The following is a 23,088-nucleotide window of genomic DNA, read 5'->3' as shown; positions in this document are numbered from 1 at the left end:
CGATGGGGGGGGGGAGTCTGTTCTTGCCTCTTCGTGCGGTGACGTCGATAGACCAGTCGTGGAATTAGTAGGGTTCCAGGTAGCTCTAGGTAGCTCTAGGTAGCTCTAGGTAGCTCTAGGTAGCTAGCAGGCCTAGTTTGGGCCTTCAGCGGGCGTCACGCCTGGGGGGCCTGTTGGAGTCCTCGGGCAGATTATGTCGGTATTCCAGTCGTAGAGGATCGGCGGGGTTCCGTGCTCCGTACCGGCAGTAAAGGGGTCCGGATATTGTAGCCCAGGAGTGGGCTTCAGTGGTAGCACAGGAGCCCTAGCCGGGCTAGCTTCAGGCTAATTGGTGCTTGCTCCGGAATGGAAACGCTAGCCAGGAGTGGTCACCCGGGATTGTGGTTAGCTAGTTGCGAAGATCCAGATGAAAATGTTCAGAGTTTGCGGTAGGAGTCCGGGGATATGGAGAGAAATAGGTCCGTTATGCTCTGGTTTTAGTCACGTTGTTCGAACTAGCGAGAGCTTTCCGAGCTAAAGGTTAGCTGATGACCGCTAGCAATGGTTTGCTAACTGATAGCTGGTAGGTAGTTAGCTGGCTATCTTCAGTTGATGGATTCCAGATCAGAAGTAAATAGAAATACTTTAGAAAAAAGCAGATCCACGCCACATTGGGTGAGGCGGGTTGCAGGAGAGTATTTAGAAGTTGAGGTTTAAGAAAATATTTTGAAAAAGATGTAAAAAGATATATACAAGGGACACGGGACACGACAGGACAAAGACGTCTACACTGCTACCGTAGACATAACATCCCCATCGAAAAGTTTACAAAAACAAAAACCCACAGCTATTCTACATAAATCTGCCCTATAATATACGAACAAAAAAACTATTGAAATGTCTATCAAAGTCATTGTGATCGTATAGTGGATTTAACAATTCCTACTAATTCCTAATTTACTATAATAAAATAAATACATTGTTTCCATGTGTCTCATATTCACTACATCAGAAAAAACTGTCATCCTCAAAATATATCAAATTATCCTGGAAATTACTCAATGTCCCCCTCTGGTGGTGAAGAAGTATAACACACCTAAACAAACAAAACCGGGCTAATAAACTGCCTGGTGTTCATGAGTTTATAAAACATATACTTTATACATTTGTCATAAATGACCTGCATTGATGAGACACACAGTGTGGATGAATGATCAGTAGTCGACAGGGTAAAAATATCACTCCTAAAGAAGATGCATTTTCCAGTTAGATACCAACTTGAAAGAGGGAACTTTAGCATAAAACCCACATGGAAAACTGAGATTTTGCAAATAACATATAAAGAGAGGTTTATTATTTATTATTATTTATTATTATTATTTATTATAGTAGGTTTATTTGACGCCAAACCAACAACAGTAGTTACTAAAACATAAATTGCTAATGTATGATATAAAAGGGGGATTTTATGATGTAATGTCAACTTTATATATTTCTATCCCGGGTCTATTCAATTTTGAACTCACCCACAGCAATTCTCCATAAATCTGCTGTGGATTACCCAGAATCCCGAAATAAATTAATACATATGTGATAATTCAAAAACATAACTGGTTGTGTTTATAGGGAACCAGATCGTGAACACAACTAAGTTACTAAGTCTTTAACCACACTGTATAGTTACACTGGTGAGTAAAAACTCATGCTTCCTACACTAACCTTTTGTCTGAACATTATAATATATATTTTACGTCACACTAGCGTGATTGTCTTAAAGTCGCACATCACCATCGCAGTCAGAGGTTCAGACTGAGCGTTACCCACTCCAGTCAGCAGATGGCGGTGTGCGATTTTAAGGCAATGCTGTTAGTGTGACGTATAATCTAGTGGACGGAACGCAATGCTGTTAGTGTGACGTATAATCTAGTGGACGGAACGCTTCTTTCAGCAGCAGCAACAGTTAGTCCGCCACCTCGGTAGCTTGCTAGACAAAATAGCCGAACCAATAAAGCTCTTTAGACGCTTTAGTGTATATTAGCCACTGTGTTTTAAACCCTCGTCTGTCGTCTAGTTAGTTATCCTATTTCATTTCATATTTACGGTGTTGTTGTTATTATTCAGCTGGCGGGCTGGTTAAGTTAGCATTAGCCTAGCTAGCTAACATCTCCGACCATGAGTTCACTAAATTACTCTCTTCCTGGTGAAGAAGAGACGGTTTGCTGGACGGAGAAAGAAGCTCTCATCAAAGAAGAGGAGGAAGAGAAGGATGTTACAATACAAAAACAAGTAGAGGGTGAGGTTGTTACCCTGAAAGAAGAAGAGAAAGACGTTTCAGTGAAAGAAGAGGAAGACGTTACAGTGAAAGAAGAGGCGTTCAGAGTGAAAGAGGAGGAGGGTGTTACAGTAAAAGATGAGGAGGATTCAGTTTTTGAAGTGAAAGCGGAGGATGGGGAGTTTACGGTCTCATCGGAAGAAGAGGAGGAAGAAACTGGATATCTGGGCCCGATTTCCCAAACGCAATTTAAGGCATCCAGTGGTTCTAAAGATGAACTTAGCCATAAGATGGTTTTGAGAAACCGGGCCGTGATTACCACTGGTAAGTACTGTCTTAAATACAGAGGTACAAACTCTGCAGTTGTTGAACTGATGTTTGGTGTTAAAGGGGAAATCGGCAATTGCTACATCCATATTTTGACTTTTAAATGATTTATTTATAGCCATTGATTCTTGGAGAATATAACACATGCCTCATGAGCTTAGTTCAACTGTTGTACCCCATCAGAACCCCAAATAAGCTTTTTTTACTCCAATGTTTAGAAACAATGTAAATCAACACTGTATAGCCTCAACATGGTTAAAACTATAATGTTGATATCATGGATGGTCAGTCCTTTCATCCATAGGTATGTCTATGAATTTGAGAGTAGTTAAATGTCTCCAGCCCCATCATCATCTTATTACCAAAACAGTTGTGGAATGACTGCTTTGTTATTGTTTCAACTTCAGATTGGTTGATTGATTTGTGGCTTTTTAAAGGGACAACCTAGTATTTAAACAGCAACAAAATGGCTGCCCAGAGACTTGGTTTGGTAAACAGCTGAGGGATGGGGTCTGGAGAAATGTAACCACTCTCAAATTCATAGAGAAAGCTATTGTAGCAACCGTAACCCAACACCTAGCGATCTCGTCAAGAAGTTAAGACATCTAGGCGTAACAGTTATAAGGTGTTGGTTTGAGTTCAGCTCAGGGCTACCCCCTGAATTCACTACACTATGAATACAAGGACTGGCCATCCATGATATCATAATGATAGTTTAACCAGGTTTCTAGGATATATAGTATATTCTAGAATTCATCCATGATGTCATAAGGATAGTTTTACCAGGTTTCTAGGATATATAGTATATTCTAGAATTCATCCATGATGTCATAGTGGTAGTTTAACCAGGTTTCTAGGCTATATAGTATATTCTAGTATTCATCCATGATGTCATAGTGATAGTTTAACCAGGTTTCTAGGATATATAGTATATTCTAGAATTCATCCATGATGTCATAGTGATAGTTTAACCAGGTTTCTAGGCTATATCGTATATTCTAGAATTGCCAGTGTAGATTTCCTGTGGAGGCTAATTATAAGAGCTGTTGATAAGTCATTGTATAATATTCAGCCAATTTTTTCCCATGCCTTTACATTAATGGCAAGACATACCTAGAAGCAATTACATTCATGAATTGGTTTGAAACCTTTGTTTTAAACCCTTCTCAAAGTTGGTGCCTTGACAGATTTGTAAAAAATGGTTTGTCATGAAACACTATTTACTTATTTATTTAAATGTAACCTTTATTTAACTAGGCAAGTCAGTTAAGAACAAATTCTTATTTACAATGACTGCCTACACTGGACGGTGCTGGGCCAATTGTGCGCCGCCCTATGGGACTCCCAATCACGGCCGGTTGTAATACAGCCTGGATTTGATCCAGGGTGTCTGTTGTGACGCCTCAAGCACTGAGATGAAGTGTCCGCTGCGCCACCTGGGATCCCCAAAATCATGTTCTAGTGCTGTCCCCAACTAAAATACATCTTGGTCAACCAAGAGTCATCTGTTCTTTCTACCAATCGCCCCATGTGTTTTTATAAAATCTGTATGTACTGAACTTGTATGATGCTTTAAGCATTCTGTTTGATTAAATAATTAAGACACACAAATGACTGAGTCATAACTAGAGGGAGCCGGTCGTCAACATAACCCGACCAGAGGGAGCCGGTCGTCAACACAACCCGACCAGAGGGAGCCGGTCGTCAACACAACCCGACCAGAGGGAGCCGGTCGTCAACACAACCCGACCAGAGGGAGCCGGTCGTCAACACAACCCGACCAGAGGGAGCCGGTCGTCAACATAACCTGACCAGAGGGAGCCGGTCGTCAACATAACCCGACCAGAGGGAGCCGGTCGTCAACATAACCCGACCAGAGGGAGCCGGTCGTCAACATAACCCGACCAGAGGGAGCCGGTCGTCAACATAACCCGACCAGAGGGAGCCGGTCGTCAACATAACCCGACCAGAGGGAGCCGGTCGTCAACACAACCCGACCAGAGGGAGTCCCCCCTCCGCTGCTGGACTTCGTAAATTCTGCCGTTTTGCTCCTGAAGTTTGCAGTAATAGACTAATAGACTACAGATAGATAGAATAATAGACTAGTATTTGACTACACCATCAGTCTGCAACCTTTTCCAGTTGGAATGCCAATTTATCTGACCATTTCTACCAATCTGCGTGCCAGTTATGATTTTCATATGCACATTTTACTGGAACAGTTTCATTTAATTTATAATAGTATCTCAAAATTAGTGTCTGTGATTAATCTTCAATCTATCTAAATGAAAATTATACAAATCTAAAAGTAACTGTTATTGCCATTGCCAACTATGTAAAGATAGCCGACACAAAGCCAACAAATTAAAACATTGCATTCTGCAGGTAGAAAATATCCTGATAAAAATAAATATCCTAGAAATCACATTGGCTGCACATGGCCTGTCTACTACAAACTTGAAACATTGTTTCAACTATCAACTGGGTCAGGAAACTCGGATAGCAAGCTTGCAACATTATATAAAATATTCTAGGCCCTCAGTTTCCTGCTCCAGTGAGTTCTGGACAGACACAGCTATAGGCTATTTGTGCAAAGGATAAGAAGTAATCAGGTATTTTATGACATTTCCACTGGATCATAGAATTACGTTTTTCCCTTTAATGCTGAGTGGTTATCGAAAGGGTGAGAGCTGGAAATATTTTACGAAAATACTTTGAGGAACTATTGTCATTCGCAATTGATTTCGATTTTTTTGCATTTGATTGTGATTTTTACTTGCTGTTTTACTTTGAGGAACTATTGTCATTTTTAATTGATTTTGATTAGATTTTGTTTACTTGCTGTTTGGAGGTGAGGAAAAAGTTACTTTGAGAAGCTCCACAACTCATTAGTGGTGCAGCGTTAAGACAATGAGAAATACCATCAGACATCCCCAAATGGGCACATTTATAGGCCTACATTTGTGTGCCGGCCAGGTAGACTAGTCCTACTTCTGTATGTGTAACCAGGTAGACTAGTCCTACTTCTGTATGTGTAACCAGGTAGACTAGTCCTACCTCTATATGTGTAATCAGGTGTGTGTGTCCTTACTCAACATTGACAGGAGTGTTTCAAACAAAAGACAAAAAATAAATTGATAAAACTGGCGCATCTTGTAGGGTCAAGTCTGGGTGGTCTGCCATGGGCTGTTTCATTTAGTATCCGTAGGGGTCGGCATCGGGAATGATTGTATTTCCCCGTAGTATGTTGTACCGAAGTTGAATGACTGAAAGGGAGTGTAACTTTGATTATAATTGCACTTCCCTGAAGGAGGGAAATGAGGTACAACGCCTGTTTGTCCCCGCCTTTCCTGGGTCGGTGAAGAGCAGTATTAAATTTAAGGAATAAATCCAAGTCTCACTCTCATCACCTGTGGAAGGCGGGGCTTCCAGCGAGGCGTGGATTTGATACTATGTTGTTCCTAATTTCCCTCCTTCAGGGAACATTGGTTATAGTCATAATGTTACGCTTGTCATATGATGAACTTCAACTTAAATACGGGATCTTGCTGTCGGACAGTTTTTTTGTATTCTGAAATGCACTCGAACTATGTATCATTTAGTGCCTCCTTATGTTACGCTGGGAAAACAGTTTGTGGGCACAGAAATCCTAAATAATTTTAGAGTTTGCTAAATCCAATGGTTTTTAACAGAGTCATTTTATAATCCAAGATGGCGTGTAGCAGTAAGACGTGTTTGTTGTAAATGGTTTGTTTTTTTTCAACCTTTTTTGTATATATTGCAATATATTTCAATCTTTTTCATTTAAAAAAATTAAATATACCTTCCGGCAACCCGCCTCACCCAATATGATACGGATCTGCTATATTTTTTAGACCTGTGATAGATAGTGTTTTCTATCTAAATCTACCAAGTTTACTTTGGGCACGCTTTTCATCCGGAGGTGAAAATAGTGCCCCCTACCCTAGTGAGGTTAACACCCCCGCCGTCCTACAATCCAAGCTAGATGCCCTCAATCTCACACAAATGATCAAGGAACCCACCAGGTACAACCCTAAATCCGTTAACCTGGATATATCCTGGAAGGATATTGACCTCATCCTTTCAGTAGGGGATGCCTGGTTGTTTTTTAATTGTAATTTCCTCACCACCTTAAATAAGCATGCCCCTTTCAAAAAATGTAGAACTAAGAACAGATATAGCCCTTTGTTCACTCCAGACCTGACTGCCCTCGGGCAGTACAAAAACATCCGGTGGAGTACTGCACTAGCATCGAATAGTCCCTGCGATATGCAACTTTTCAGAGAAGTCAGGAACCAATACACACAGTCAGTTAGGAAAGCAAAGGCTAGCTTTTTCAAACAGAAATTTGCATCCTGTAGCTCTAACTCCAAAACGTTTTGGGGACACTGTAAAGTCCATGGATAATAAGAGTACCTCAACCCAGCTGCCTACTACACTGAGGCTAGGAAACACTGTCACCACCGATAACTCCACGATAATTGAGAATTTCAATAAGCCTTTCTCTATGGCTGGCCATGCTTTCCTCCTGGCTACCCCAACCCCGGCCAACAGCTCCCCACCCCCCTCAGCTACTTCCCCAAGCCTCCCCAGCTTCTCCTTCACCCAAATCCAGATAGCTGATGTTCTGAAAGAGTTGCAAAACCTGGACCCGTACAAATCAGCTGGGCTAGACAATCTGGACCCTCTCTTTCTAAAATTATCCGCCGCCATTGTGGCAACCCCTATTACTAGTCTGTTCGACCTCTCTTCCGTATCGTCCGAGATTCCTGAAGATTGGAACGCTTCCGAGGTCATCCCCCTCTTTAAAGGGGGTGACACTAGACACAAAATATTACAGACCTATATCCATCCTGCCCTGCCGTTCTAAAGTCTTCGAAAGTCAAGTTAACAAACTCACTGATCACTGACCATTTTAAATCCCACCGTACCTTCTCCGCTGTGCAATCCAGTTTCCGAGCTGGTCACGTGTACACCTCAGCCTCGCTCAAGTTACTAAACGATATCATAACCGCCATCGATAAAAGACAGTACTGTGCAGCCGTCTTCATCAACCTGGCCAGGCTTTCGACAATGTCAATCACCATATTCTTATCGGCAGACTCAGTATCCTCGGTTTTTCTAATGACTGCCTCGCCTGGTTCACCAACTACTTCTCTGATGGAGTAAAGTGTGTCAAATCGGAGGGCCTGTTGTCCGGACCTCTGGCAGTCTCTATGGGGGTGCCACAGGGTTCAATTCTCAGGCTGACTCTCTGTATATATCAATGATGTAACTCTTGCTGTGGGTGTTTCTCTGATCCATCTCTACGCAGCCGACACCATTCTGTATACATCTGGCCCTTCTTTGGACACTGTGTTAACAAACCTCCATACGAGCTTCAACGCCATACAACACTCCTTCCGTGGCCTCCAACTGCTCTTATATGCTAGTAAAACTAAATGCATGCTCTTCAACCGATCGCTGCCCGCATCCACAAATGTGCATGTGTCAGCATATGGTCTCACAAGGGGTCTGAGGATCTCATCTCGGTACCTATTGGCAGTCAGGCTACCTCTGGCGAGCACATGGAGGGCTGTGCGGACCCACAAAGAAATGCCACCCCACACCTTGACTGACCCATCGCCAAACCGGTCATGCTGGAGGATGTTGCAGGCAGCAGAACGTTCTCTACGGCGTCTCCAGACTCTGTCACGTCTGTCACATGTGCTCAGTGTGAACCTGCTTTCATCTGTGAAGAGCACAGGGCGCCAGTGGCGAATTTGCCAATCTTGGTGTTCTCTGGCAAATGCCAAACGTCCTGCACGGTGTTGGGCTGTAAGCACAACCCCCACCTGTGGACGTCGGGCCCTCATACCACCCTCATGGAGTCTGTTTCTGACCGTTTGAGCAGACACATGCACATTTGTGGCCTGCTGGAGGTCATTTTGCAGGGCGCTGGCAGTGCACCTCCTTGCACAAAGGCAGAGGTAGCGGTCCTGCTGCTTGGTTGTTGCCCTCCTACGGCCTCCTCCACGTCTCCTGATGTACTGGCCTGTCTCCTGGTAGCGCCTCCATGCTCTGGACACTACGCTGACAGACACAACAAACCTTTTTGCCACAGCTCGCATTGATGTGCCATCCTGGATGAACTGCACTACCTGAGCCACTTGTGTGGGTTGTAGACTCCGTCTCATGCTACCACTAGAGTGAGAGCACCGCCAGCATTCAAAAGTGACCAAAACATCAGCCAGGAAGCATAGGAACTGAGAGTGGTCTGTGGTCACCACCTGCAGAATCACTCCTTTTTTGGGGGTGTCTTGCTAATTGCCTATAATTTCCACCTTTTGTCTATTCCATTTGCACAACAGCATGTGAAATTTATTGTCAATCAGTGTTGCTTCCTAAGTGGACAGTTTGATTTCACAGAAGTGTGATTGACTTGGAGTTACATTGTGTTGTTTAAGTGTTACCTTTATTTTTTTGAGCAGTGTATATATATACATTTAAGTCTTAGCTTTATTGACAACACCCAAATGGATACTGTCATTAACGTGGTTCTTCAGTAATTACACATCATTCTTAATACTGTAGCTGTTTAGTTAAAGTCAAATGTTCAACTATCATCAGCTGATCCAGGAAATCATTTTCTGAATTCCAGTCACATAACAAACATCACGACATGCAACAACAACCAAAGTGCTTCTTCATTCATTACTCTGGTAAAGACAATTATGCCGTGCTCCACGTTGGTTCCAACATCCGTAACAAATTGATGTGTATAATGTTATTGTCTGCTTGATTTATGTAACAGTATAACTTTACGTCGTCCCCTCGCCCCGACACGGGCGCGAACCAGGGACCCTCTGCACACATCAACAACAGTCACCCACGAAGCATCGTTACCCATCGCTCCACAAAGGCCGCGGCCCTTGCAGAGCAAGGGGAAACCCTACTTAAGTCTCAGAGCAAGTGACGTAACTGATTGAAATGCTACTAGCGCGTACCCGCTAACTAGCTAGCCATTTCACATCCGTTACATTTACAGTAGGGTCTCTTTAGTCTGTTTGCACACAGAGCTACTTAGCTCATTATTTGTGGTGAACTGTTTTTTGATATATAGGCTATTGTACAACACACATATGCTCTAGTATGTCTGTAGTTATTGAGGTTCGGTGAAGTTATGGGTCCTACAGTAGGTCTATGTTATTGTTAGGTGGAGTTATGGGTCCTACAGTAGGTCTATGTTATTGTTAGGTGGAGTTATGGGTCCTACAGTAGGTCTATGTTATTGTTAGGTGAAGTTATGGGTCCTACAGTAGGTCTATGTTGTTGTTAGGTGAAGTTATGGGCCAATTTGTTAAACACTTAATGTACAAACCCTCAGTTTCAGGCTGATGGCAAAGCTAGCTAAAGAGCATTTTACTGGTTGAAGTGTTTTATAAGTATAAAGCAGTTGATTTGCGGCAATAACACAAACATATTAAGCAGGAGATTCAAACGAGCGTTACAGTTATTATCCAAAAGTAATGTGAAATGCACTCATAAACAACCTGGAAATGGAGGCTATTTTTGCTGTCAGCCTATGAGAACTGCCCTGAGTTTTCCCCCACGGTGGTGAATTAGTGAATAGACACAGAGCTTAATGTGAGTTTCCTTCAGTAGCACTCCTGATCTTGCGCTGTAATATTCAGACTACATTGTGGAAAACTAAAATCTTTGCTCACCATTTTTGCTCCAGGCAGATATATTACATCCATAACTAGTGGTTTCCTCATTAGCAGGGAGGTGTTTCTGCAATCAAATTGTGTGTGCATCGCCCTCGTGCTGCAATTTTAGCAAACACAGAAAGGGACCTTTTTGGAGATCGAAGGTCGTCTGGTACACTGCTTAGGTTTGACTGTCTTAAGACAATTGTAAAATAATTTAACAGACCTCTGGGCATCACCTTTTACCTCAAATAAACAGTGGATTTCTGCTGTTGTGGCCCTTTAACCGTCTGACTTTGTTGTTCACACAGGAGAGAGACGGGACTATCGTGGATCCTCTGGGGAGTCTCAACTACATCATGACGCTGCCGAGGCAGAGAAGAGTCTCTCCACGTCAGAACTCCTCAAGAAACACCAGCAGAGATCGACAGGAAAGAAACCTCACCGCTGCTCTGACTGTGGGAAGAGATTCACCTCCTCATCAGGCATTAAAATTCATCAGAGATTCCACACAGGAGAGAAACCTTATTGCTGTGGTCAATGTGGGAAGAGATTTACCTCCTCATCATGCATTAAAATTCATCAGAGAATTCACACAAGAGAGAAACCATATGGCTGTGCTCAATGTGGGAAGAGTTTTGTTAATTCTAGCGATCTGACTGCACACCAAAGAACACACACAGGAGAGAAACCATATGGCTGTGCTCAATGTGGGAAGAGTTATTTTACATCTAGCAATCTGACTGCACACCATAGAATACACACAGGAGAGAAACCATATAGCTGTGATCAATGTAGGAAGAGTTTTTCTACATTTGGCTCTCTAACAATACACCAGAGAACACACACAGGAGAGAAACCTTATAGCTGTGATCAATGTGGGAAGAGTTATTGTCAATCTGGCCAACTGACAGTGCACCAGAGAACACACACGGGAGAGAAACCATATAGCTGTGATCAATGTGGGAGGAGTTTTAGTACTTCTAACTATCTGACAGTGCACCAGAGAACACACACAGGAGAGAATCCGTTATGTGATCAATGTGGGAAGAGTTTTACTACTTCTAGTTATCTAACTATACACCTTAGAACACACACAGGAGAGAAATCTTATAGCTGTGATCGATGTGGGAAGAGTTTTACTCAGCAAAACAGCCTGAATATACACAAGTGGACACACACGGGGGAAGGGATACTTCCCTTCCCCTGTATCTCAGATCTCTGATTAAACATAAAATACATCAAGGAGTTGTTTCATGATATCAATGAAATAATGTCACAATGTAGAATGTTTAAACATTGTAGGAGGAGTGTGTAATGATGTCATAATGTAGAATGTTTTAACATTGTAGTAGGAGTATTTTAATGATGTCACAATGTAGAACCCTAAACGTTTGCCCCCTGTTCTATTGATTTCAACATGATATGGATATTGGCCTCAGGGGGAAAATCCAGGCTCTGAATTGGAAGATGACTATTTATGAGATTTATCAGAAAGTGACTAACAAAAAACTAGTTGTCCTCTAACCAGTGATGTACACATTATTCCCAGATTCCGTGTGGTTTTTGAGCTGTTAGTTTTAACAGGACGTGCAACCTCATCTCCCTTCTGTCACACAATTGATTTCAACATGATATCGTTGAGTGATGACAAATAAGTGTTGTGTTCCTTTGTTTAGTGACCCCTACATTTAAATGCATCACTGCAAAATGTAGCTGACTGTCTTCTGCAGGTTGTCCTCTAACCAGTGAGGTAAAATCTCCCATTTCCACGTGTTTTTTTAGTTGTTACTTTCAACAGCACGTACAACCTGATTTCCCCCCTAATCGATATCAGTGATTTATTGCTACTTGTCAAAACAACAGCGTTTCTGGTGCTTGTGCAGTTTATAAGGAGCTTGTTTAAAAAAAAAGAAAAGAAATATGATTATTGTGGCAGATGTTTGTGTAAATAGCACGTTATGTTTAGGTTTTCAATTTATCCCAAACTGTTTCTGCATATTGGTTATTGATTTGGACACGTTAAAACTGTGTTTTGACATTGAGGCTATCCCACCTAGCACAATGTAATTGAAAAGTTGTTGAAAATAAGACAATGCAATCAAAAAAATATATATATTTTTTTATTATACCATGCCTTACCATTAAGTTAATTATTGACAATACATATTAACAAAGGGGTGTCTATTTGGTTTTGATCATTCATATTTACAATTCATGTAACTTTTAGTAATCATAATTATTTATGCAATCAACTGACAATTTACGGGTATAATTATATTGACATTGTTGCCCTTCTTTTAGAATAGCAGGTTTAATTCTCAGATGTGCCAAACCAAATTTACTAGAGCATGACATTGGGGACTGGGTCCCGATCCAACAACATGCCTATCGAGTGAACTCTGAAAAGAGAGAGAAGCTCCGCAGTGAGGTGGAAAGTTACTACGGATATTGCAGGATTTTCCTCTTGAAATCAGACATGTCCGTGTTAAGGACAACTTGGTTGCTGATTGTTTCAAGGGGGGACAGTCATAGTTTTGCGTTTAGCCCTTGCGTTGCCATGGATCACAATTTATTTTGACTGCACGGTTTTCCGTATTGGAGATTAGTTTTGTTTGGGCTCGTTCCAAGGGGACGAGAGTTCTAGAAGCCAGTGAGTTTTAGGATTCTATAGAATGAAAAAGGAGAAAAAAATAATACGATTGTATATTATTATTTAGAAATACGTGTTTTTTCTTGTTTTTAATTGTTGACAGCCAGTAGACACTATGTTTATATTGTAGAAGGTGAAGCATTGTAGTTGATTATAATGTGAAATGGAAGTTGTTTTCTGTTGGTGGTGAGCAAACTTGTCCAACAAAAATTATAGGTTTTATTTGTTGTCTTAAGGGGAAAGGTGTTCCAGGCTTTCGTTTTTCCATTTATGTTTTAAGGTTGGACTTTAGCAAGTATAGCTTGTTAGCACGTAGGGCTCACTGATTGGTGACACCTCGTTAGTCAGTATGTGTAACACCAGTTCTTTTGTTTGCCTCTTCTTGGGCAGATTTAGTGGGTCTCATGGTGGGTGACTTTTATGTCCCAGTTGTTGTTACTAGTCAACTTTCAGTGGACACTGAGAGCAAAACTGCAACATTATGTTATAATACTTTTATTGGATCAAATGGTTGTTTTATGCAACAGAATAGAGGGTTCTTAGAACTATTGTGTCTGTGTGTTCTACTGAGGACTTGCCTCTGGGAGAAAACACTGACAGGACATTTACAATGTCTTTTGGGTGATAAAAACCTAAAGAGACCACATTCCAGGGCATGAGTTACTGTTTCTGTTCTATATGGTACCAGGGAGCGATGAACCCCTCCTAAAAAAAAAATACCTTGAATTTGCATTGCATCCAATTAATATTTTAATCAATGGCATTTCCTTAGGCTGCTCATTAGTCTTTCAGTTGTTAGTCTTCTGTTTGTTGTGTACTAAATATTTCATTTTTTTTATTTGTTTTTTCTTGTGAAGCCATTGTGTTGCATCCATGTCTGAAATGTGCTGTATAAATAAAGCTTGATTTGATTTCAACAAATGAACCCAATGACTGACCAATCAAAAGACTCTTGGTCCCTCTTAGTATTTGTTAATGAATAGAATACACTATATACATATGAGATGAGTAATACATAGACTAAGATACAGTAGAATAGGATAGAATACAGTATATACATATGAGATGAGTAATACATAGACTAAGATACAGTAGAATAGGATAGAATACAGTATATACATATGAGATGAGTAATGCCAGATATGTAAACATGCAGGAGATCCACGAAGGAAAGACAGTGATGGTGCTCAGTGACGTTGTTGTAAATGGTGGGTGAAATGGTAAAACGTTTGAGTTCATTTTGTCCATTATTACATCATTACATCAAGTGTTCCAATGGTAAAACGTTTGAGTTCATTTTGTCCTGGTCACTTTGCCTACTGTTTATTGCCACGTTGGGATGCAACCTTTGTTTGTTGTCATTATTTAAGCATTTTTTATCATTTTACGCCCGTTTTTTCTCCCCAATGTGGATCTTGTCTCATCGCTGCAACTCCCCAATGTGGATCTTGTCTCATCGCTGCAACTCCCCAACGGGCTCAGGAGGCGAAGGTCGAGTCACGCGTCCTCTGAAACATGACCCGTCAAACCGCGCTTCTTAACACCCGCCCGCTTAACCCGGAAGCCAGCTGCACCAATGTGTAGGAGGAAACACCGGGCGACGCTTGGCCAATTGTGTGCCGCCCTATGGAACTCCCGATCACGGCAGGTTGTGGTACAGCCCGGGATCGAACCCGGGTGACGCCTCTAGTGACGCCTCTAGCACTGCCATGCAGTACCTTAGACCGCTGCACCACTCAATGGTATTATTTAATTACATATATTTACAATAATCTTTGTCTGAAAATAAAATATGATCCTCAACTGCATTTCCCCTCCAGTCAGCAGACGGCGATGTGCGTCATTCAGGCGTCGCTGCCAGCGTGACGTATAATCTAGTGGACGGTTCTTCATAAACAGCTCGTCAACCACCTCGGTAGCTTGCTAGCCAACATAGCCGAAAGATTCAAGCTATTTATACGCTTTCGGTGTATATTAGCTACTGTGTGTTAGACACACTTAGGTCGTATCTACTTGTTAACCTATTTAATTTAATATTACGTTATTTTGTATTAGTCAACTATAGTAGCTGGCTGGTTAAATTAGCACTAGCCTAGTCGCTAATGATAGCTAGCTAGCTAACATCCCCGACCATGAGTTCAATAAACTACTCCACTCTCGTTAAAGAAGAGGCGGTCTGCTGGACGGAGAAAGAAGCTCTGGGGCTGAACATTGTCGTGAAAGAGGAGGAGGAAGAAGAGGATGTCACAGTGAAACAAGAAGTAGAGGGTGAGGCTGTTACGGTGAAAGAAGAAGAGACAGACGTTACAGTGAAAGAGGAGGAAGACGCTTTCAGAGTGAAAGAGGAGGAGGAGGTTACAGCTAAAGAAGAGGAGGAAGAGAAAGAGGCGGATGCCGTTTTTGGAGTGAAGAAGGAAGGGGAGAATACTATCACATTGAAAGATGAAGAGGTGGAGATAGGAGATCTGATTAACACCAGTAAGTACCGCCTTAAATGTGTTTTTAACTTTGGATATTCGGAGTTGGCTCGTCAATACCTCTTCAACGGAGGGCCCAGGATGATGACTGATATGTCTAGAATCAGATGACATAGAGAACAAGCTACCCCTTGTTTTCTCTGTTCCGTTTCCAAAAAGTGACTTAACATATATATTTGAGAAGGGTCTATCTGCTGACCGCAGACTGGGGGGCACTGCTTGTAGTGATTTTCATGGAGTGATGTTTTACTACACACCGTGCCCCCCAATAGTGCCATGTGAGAGTTGGGTTGGCTACACCAAAGATTATGGATATACTGACAAGATGTCTCTCCGCCCTAACAAGGGGAGTTGTTGTCCACAAAGCTTCACTGCGTGTTGTCTAGCTCCCGCCTATCCTTTCTTTGGATTGGTGGATACATCTTATTATTGTAATCTGTTGTTTATATTCTATGAGGGTTTTTGTCGTCAACCGCCTGTATTCAATGGAGAGAGATGCTAAGCTACTAGCATGAATATGCACCGCCTGTATTCAATGGAGAGAGATGCTAAGCTATTAGCATTAATATGCACCGCCTGTATTCAATGGAGAGAGATGCTAAGCTACTAGCATGAATATGCATAGCGATCTGGAGACAACTCCTATAATGTTTTTATCAAAGTTGTCGGTATGTCACGTGTTCACATAACAACTTAAGCATTACGAAACTTCTGTTAGGTCAAGTAAACCTCACGTAGAAAATAAGCCATTCATTTTTGTTGTTGACCAAATTCGCCACTTTCCACATTGCGTTGATAATTGTTTCTACTTGGATACAACCTACTGTAGCCTACTGGCATGACCTAGAGAGATACAACCTACTGTAACCAACTGGCATGACCTAGAGAGTTACAACCTACTGTAGCCTACTGGCATGACCTAGAGAGATACAACCTACAGTAGCCTACTGGCATGACCTAGAGAGATACAGCCTACTGTAACCTACTGGCATGACCTAGAGAGTTACAACCTACTGTAACCAACTGGCATGACCTAGAGAGATACAACCTACAGTAGCCTACTGGCATGACCTAGAGAGATACAACCTACTGTAACCTACTGGCATGACCTAGAGAGATACAACCTACTGTAACCTACTGGCATGACCTAGAGAGTTACAACCTAGTGTAACCTACTGGCATGACCTAGAGAGATACAACCTACTGTAACCTACTGGCATAACCTGGAGAGATGCAACCTACTGTAGCCTACTGGCATGACCTAGAGAGATACAACCTACTGTAACCTACTAGCATGACCTAGAGAGATACAACCTACTGTAGTCTACTGGCATGACCTAGAGAGTTACAACCTACTGTAACCTACTGGCATGGCCTAGAGAGTTACAACCTACTGTAGCCTACTGGCATGACCTAGAGAGATACAACCTACTGTAACCTACTGGCATGACCTAGAGAGATACAACCTACTGTATCCTACTGGCTTGACCTAGAGAGCTAAAGTTGTAAAATTCCTGGATTTTAAATGAATATTTTCTAGTAATAATGATCATTTCTATCTTCCTATCCATCTGTGGGTTCCCTCTCTTTTGTCTTCCTCTCTACACCAATAATAGACAACTACTGTGGGATCCGCTGCGTCCGTGTGTGTGTTAACTATTAGAATGCTGTACTAGAATGCTTAAAAGGCCTCTAAAAATTGTAATAACGGTTATCGGTATCGTTTTTTGGGGTAAGGAAAATATTGGATATCGGTATTGGCCAAAAATGTAATATCGGTGCATCCCTTTATTCTGAAATGTTTCACAATACCCCATAATGACATCACAATACCCCATAATGACATCACAATACCCCATAATGCCAACGCAAAAACAGGTTTAGGTTTTTTGCAAATGTATTGAAACTATTCCCCAGGATAACTAGTCTCAGAGTAATGTAAGATCCCAGGATAACTAGTCTCAGAGTAATGTACGATCCCAGGATAACTAGTCTCAGAGTAATGTACGATCCCAGGATAACTAGTCTCAGAGTAATGTAAGATGCTTGGAAAAAGAAGCTGAAAAGAATAACAGAACGGCACCATTAGAACTAAAATGTGTCGCCTGGATGTCAGACCCCCAACCCTCCAAACTGTAAATAAATAATAAAATTTGTCTCCTGGATGTCAGACCCCCAACCCTCCAAACTGTAAATAAATAATAAAATGTGTCTCCTTGGCAACATTAGAACCTTGGCACGTTTACTGTGTATGTCGAGACAAAGGAATGATGTAAACAAATAATCAAAAATATTTTTGTCAATGAGACAGTATATTAACAAAGGAATGACCAAACCCCCTTTGGTGACTGAATGCTTGTAAGGAAAACTACATGATCAAAACATTAGATCACATCAAATAAGCCTGAGTGGTTTCACCTCCTCCCAGACTATACTGGATACTACAGTTATAACTACATAGTTATACAGGATACAACAGTTATACAGGATACTACAGTTATAACTATACATAGTTATACAGGATACTACAGTTATACAGGATACTACAGTTATACAGGATACTACAGTTATACAGGATACTACAGTTATAACTATACATAGTTATTCCAAATGTGGGCTACTTACTATCCACTGTTTGCAAGCCACCGTTGCTGATCTATTTTATTTATTTCACCTTTATTTAACCAGGTAGGCAAGTTGAGAACAAGTTCTCATTTAGAACTGTGACCTGGCCAAGATAAAGCAAAGCAGTTCGACACTTACAAAAACACAGAGTTACACATGGAGTGTAACAAACATACAGTCAATAATACAGTAGAAAAATAAGTCCAAGATAAAGCACAGAGAACTGTTCCTTTATTCAGGACATTTAGAATGATAACGCATTACAGGTTAATGTCCTGTTAGGACAGTTTTTTGTATTCAGATCTCTGAAATGCACTCTATGTAACATTTAGTGTCTCCTTATGTTACGCTGGGAAAACAGTTTATGGGCACAGAAATCCTAAATAATTTCAGAGTTTGCAAAATCCAATGGTTCTAACCGAGAGTCACCTTAACTTTATTGACAACACCCAAATGGATACTGTCATTAATGCGGTTCTTCAGTAATTACACATCATTCTTAATACTGTAGCTGTTTAGTTAGTCACATGTTCAACTATCATCAGCTGATCCAGGAAATCATTTTCTGAATGCCAGTCACATGACAAACATCACGACATGCAACAACAACCAAAGTGCTTCTTCATTCATTACTCTGGTAAAGACAGTTATGCCGTGCTCCACGTTGGATCCAACATCCCTAACAAATTGATGTTTATAATGTTATTGTCTGCTTGATTTACAGTAGGGTCTCGTATTTCTGTTTGGACACAGAGATACTTAGCTCATAATGTGTAGAGAACTGTTCTTTGATGGATAGGCTATTGTACAACACACACCGCTATTTTCCTTTATTCAGGACATTTAGAATGACAACACATTACAGAGTAGCCTTGTGGGATTATTCACAAAATTATCTGGTGATCAGGTTATGAAATGTCATGACAAAGACATTTAAGTTTCAATGTTTCACCTGAAATATTAAATTATATATAGTCCTATGTTAGGTGAAGTTATGGGTCCTACAGTAGGTCTATGTTATTGTTAGGTGAAGGTATAGGTCCTACAGTAGGTCTATGTTGTTGTTAGGTGAAGTTATGGGTCCTACAGTAGGTGTATGTTGTTGTTAGGTGAAGTTATGGGTCCTACAGTAGGTCTGTTATTGTTAGGTGAAGTTATGGGTCCTACAGTAGGTCTATGTTATTGTTAGGTGAAGTTATGGGTCCTACAGTAGGTCTATGTTATTGTTAGGTGAAGTTATGGGTCCTACAGTAGGTCTATGTTATTGTTAGGTGAAGTTATGGGTCCTACAGTAGGTCTATGTTATTGTTATGGGTTCTACAGTAGGTCTGTGTTGTTGTTAGGTGAAGTTATGGGTCCTACAGTAGGTCTATCTTGTTTTTAGGTGAAGTTATAGGTAATAGTAATGTGAAATGCACTCAAAAACAACCTGTAAATGGAGGTTATTTTTGTTGTTATTATTATTTTTTTGCTGTTTGCTGTTGAAGAATCATAATGGGTCGACCCCTACTATGTTATTGTTTGGTGAAGTTATGGGCCAATTTGTTAAGCACTTAGTGTACAAACCCTCATTGTCAGGCTGATGGAAAAGCTAGCTAAAGAGCATTTTACTGGTTGAAGTGTTTTTTAAGTATAAAGCAGTTGATTTGCGACAATAACACAAACATATTAATCAGGACATTCAAAACGAGCCTGACAATTTATAATCAAAAGTAATGTGAAATTCACTCATATTCAACCTGTAAATGGAGGCTATATTTGCTGTCAGCCTATGAGAACTCCCCTGAGTTTCCCCCACGGTGGTGAATTAGTAACTAGCGACACAGAGCTTAATGTGAGTTTCCTTCAGTAGCACTCCTGATCTTGTGCTGTAATATTCAGAATACATTGTGGAAAAACTACAATCTTCACTCACCATTTTTTGCTCCAGGCAGATATACTACATCCATAACTAGTGGTTTCCTTATTAGCAGGGTGGAGTTAATGCAATCGAATTGTGTGTGAATTGACCTTGTGACGCAATTTTACAATTTGTGACGCAATTTTACAATTTTACAATTTCACAACGCATCTGTTGTGAATTATAAAAACAGAGGAAGAAAGAGGAGGTGGAGAGAGAGGTGTAAAAGACAGAAAGGGAAAGAGGTAAGCACATAGGAGCAGGGAAGGCAGCACATGATTAATGAAACACAGTGCTACATAAATATTCTCTCAGTTCATCACAATTACATAATAGTGTCTCTAGTTGGCCCAAAGGTGATCTTAAAAGAGGGTGAGGTGGCGATGATGGGACTAGGGGTTGGCATCCTCTCACATCAAAACATATCTGCAGACGAGAGACAGATGGAGAGAGAGACCAGTACAAAAAAAAAGTATGAATGTATGTACTTGTAAGTCGCTCTGGATAAGAGCGTCTGCTAAATGACTTAAATGTAAATGTAAGCCTTGTGTTTTTATTTTTTATTCTAACATTGTTAGTCATCAATCAGGAGTTGAAATGCAAAACTGACCTTGGATCATTAACTCTGGGACTACTGCATCTGTCTGTATTTCAATGTAAAGCATCTCTTTAATACTACTTCCTGTATAATATAAACTGACCTGGGATCATTAACTCTGGGACTACTGCTTCTATCTGTATTTCAATGTAAAGCATCTCTTTAATAATACTTCCTGTTGACCTGACCAAGTGACCTCTCACCTCTGATCATGCTGTGCCCTCGATGTAGCCAGTTCAGATGCAGGAGGGGTTCACCGACACAGCTGATATAACCTAGAGGATTTCGTGAGAAGGGGAGAGAGGGATGAAGTGAAGGAGAGAGACTGTTATTGAGAAAATAAGGTAGTTAAAGCCACAGTGTTCAACAGGAATCTGTGTGTGGCCTCACCTGGTGTTCACACCACACTAAGTGGCTGCAGAGTACTTTATGCTGAAAAACATGAACGGGCCCACAAAGACAAACAATATAGCGTAGTTATAGAAATAATGAAGTGTCTTACTATTCTCCATGGTTGGCCCTCTTGCCTATTCTTTGAAGGTGGAAGGAGCCACAGTTATACACCTGAGCCTGCTTACTGCACAACACAATCCATCAATCAGATTGATACATGAGTGTGTAGGTGTGGGTTATAGGGTGTCTAATTGTTCTACATTTTTTCAATATGGGTGATTTTAAAACAGCCTGTTTTGTTTTGGCACAGACATCACACCCTTACCTAAACAGCACCCTCACCTGAGAAGTAGAAATCAAAGGGAGAGAAACTATGAATTGAATAACTGCAGGTGATATAGCTAAGTAAATGGAAGAATAATCTTATTGCAATGTGAATGGACACAGGTAGCCTTCACACACCTGAATTCCTCCAGGAGGCAGTCCCAGATGACCCTGGTCACCCAACCTTGCAGTGCCCTACACGGTAACTGTAGGCAATCGTTTTGCAGGAATCTCCAGTTACAAGGTATCTGTAGGAATATGGAAGACAATGTAATTGTTGACAATGCTAACACGGTAACTGTAGGCAATCGTTTTGAAGGAATCTCCAGTTACAAGGTATCTGTAGGAATATGGAAGACAATGTAGTTATAACCAAGACAATGTAACTGTTACATCACCAGGTCATTGTGGATTACTAAAGTATAATATCCCTGATAACAAATCATGATAACATTGGATTGATAGATGCACGGGCACACATATGTACATGTGTAGCATGTGACAATAACAGGATCATATCAAGGATGACATCACAAATGAATACATAAATACCACTTGAAGCTTGATGATGAGTTGATCATTTGAATCAGCTGTGCAGTGCTGAGGCAAAAACAACAATGTACCTCTTTGAGTCCCCAGGACTGAGAACCACTGCTCTTCATTGGGACCTCTTCATATGTAGACTGGCTTTCATAGCGCTCTTTATCCGAGGACAGAAAACCTCACAAGAAACACACTTCATTATAGTCAAATTACACCACACTGAATATTATGTTACTATTATCTCCGTCCTCACTTCTAGGGACAGGAACTACATAAAAGTACCTTCCCTATCCAGAATAGCCTCCTCTCTCACTGACAGTTGGGGCTGCTATCCTTTCACCCTCCTCCATGGCTGGTAGCTAGCTACCTACAAATGCATTTGGAGTTAGTTTTTTACAGTGATAAATACATCAAGATAGCTAATATGAAGTTAGGTAGCTGGTGATATTTAATTCACTTAGCTATCTATCTATACAGACTGGTTACCTATTTAGATGTGATATGAAAGTATTGTGTGAAATTATTTTGATGTGATATGAAAGTATTGTGTGAAATAATTGTTATGTGATATGAAAGTATTATGTGAAATTATTTTGAGGAGTAACGGGGGCAGAGAATCAGGAGTAGAAACAATAACAAAGCGTACTCCCTGCCCGTTGAGAATGGATTCACATTTAGATGGAATATTTGACTATTTTAGCTGCCAGAGCCAGTCTACCTCTGAAAATAACATACGGTCCTTGGACCTTGAGGAGTAACGGGGGCAGCAATCAGCAGTAGAAACAATAACAAAGCGTACTCCCTGCCCGTTTCGGTAAAAAGCTGAGGGATGGGGCTGAAGAAATGCAACCATCCATGATACCAACACTATAGTTTTAACCATGTTTTGAGGATATACAGTGTTTGTTTATATTTACTGACAAACATTGGAGATAATATAAGCTTATATTTTGGGTTCTGATGGGGTACAACAGTTGAACTAAGCTCATGAGGCATTTATAAGTGAATTTCTTAAAGAAACAGATGGGTACATATCATTAATGTATAAGTCCCCAAATGGATGCAACAACTGCTGATTGCCCCTTTAAGACTACATATTGGGCTAATCTAATAGGAGATATTGAGGACTACAGTATTTCAGGCATTGTCATTGGATGCATTTGATGAATTGTTAACGTTTTGTTGATGGTCCACTCTTGATGTTCTACACGTTACAGTGAAGTTTCAGCCATTCCTACAGAACAACATTAAAGTGTAGAAACCCTTTACTGCATATTGGTTCAACGAC

The 23,088-nt window shown here is 40.9% G+C and overlaps 3 protein-coding genes across 5 annotated transcripts in view; 2 read left to right on the top strand and 1 right to left on the bottom strand.

Annotated features, from left to right (window-relative positions):
* The first annotated feature begins 1,796 nt into the window (after positions 1 to 1,796).
* LOC129847158 (zinc finger protein 664-like) lies at positions 1,797 to 12,418 on the top strand. The gene is made up of 2 exons (XM_055914969.1): positions 1,797 to 2,575; positions 10,599 to 12,418. Exons 1-2 carry the CDS (start codon positions 2,152 to 2,154, stop codon positions 11,510 to 11,512), a joined length of 1,338 nt encoding a protein of 445 aa, XP_055770944.1. The 5' UTR covers positions 1,797 to 2,151; the 3' UTR covers positions 11,513 to 12,418.
* A 2,385-nt stretch (positions 12,419 to 14,803) lies between these two features.
* The window catches only part of LOC129847160 (zinc finger protein 239-like), a 55,875-nt gene continuing 47,590 nt past the window's right edge, over positions 14,804 to 23,088 (top strand). Inside the window, exon 1 of the mRNA XM_055914970.1 lies at positions 14,804 to 15,418. Coding sequence (XP_055770945.1) covers positions 15,073 to 15,418 — 346 coding nt within the window. The 5' untranslated portion in view covers positions 14,804 to 15,072. The remainder of the gene's footprint in view (positions 15,419 to 23,088) is intronic.
* LOC129847156 (zinc finger protein ZFP2-like) overlaps positions 18,257 to 23,088 on the bottom strand; it is a 69,067-nt gene continuing 64,235 nt past the window's right edge. For 2 of the 3 annotated variants that reach the window (XR_008758394.1, XR_008758392.1), the window contains exons 2-5: positions 22,083 to 22,167; positions 21,810 to 21,978; positions 20,744 to 21,505; positions 18,257 to 20,368 (exon numbers count right to left, since the gene is read on the bottom strand). The gene's annotated coding sequence lies outside the window, so the exon portion shown is untranslated. Of the gene's footprint in view, positions 20,369 to 20,743; positions 21,506 to 21,809; positions 21,979 to 22,082; positions 23,025 to 23,088 lie in introns of those variants that run through there. The other variant, XR_008758393.1, reaches the window with a different exon arrangement.

Source organism: Salvelinus fontinalis, unplaced genomic scaffold, assembly GCF_029448725.1.
Source record: "Salvelinus fontinalis isolate EN_2023a unplaced genomic scaffold, ASM2944872v1 scaffold_0738, whole genome shotgun sequence".
NCBI classification, from domain to species: Eukaryota; Metazoa; Chordata; class Actinopteri; order Salmoniformes; family Salmonidae; genus Salvelinus; species Salvelinus fontinalis.
Note: the sequence above shows the minus strand (reverse complement) of the source record. Positions and strands in the feature narration are given on the sequence as shown.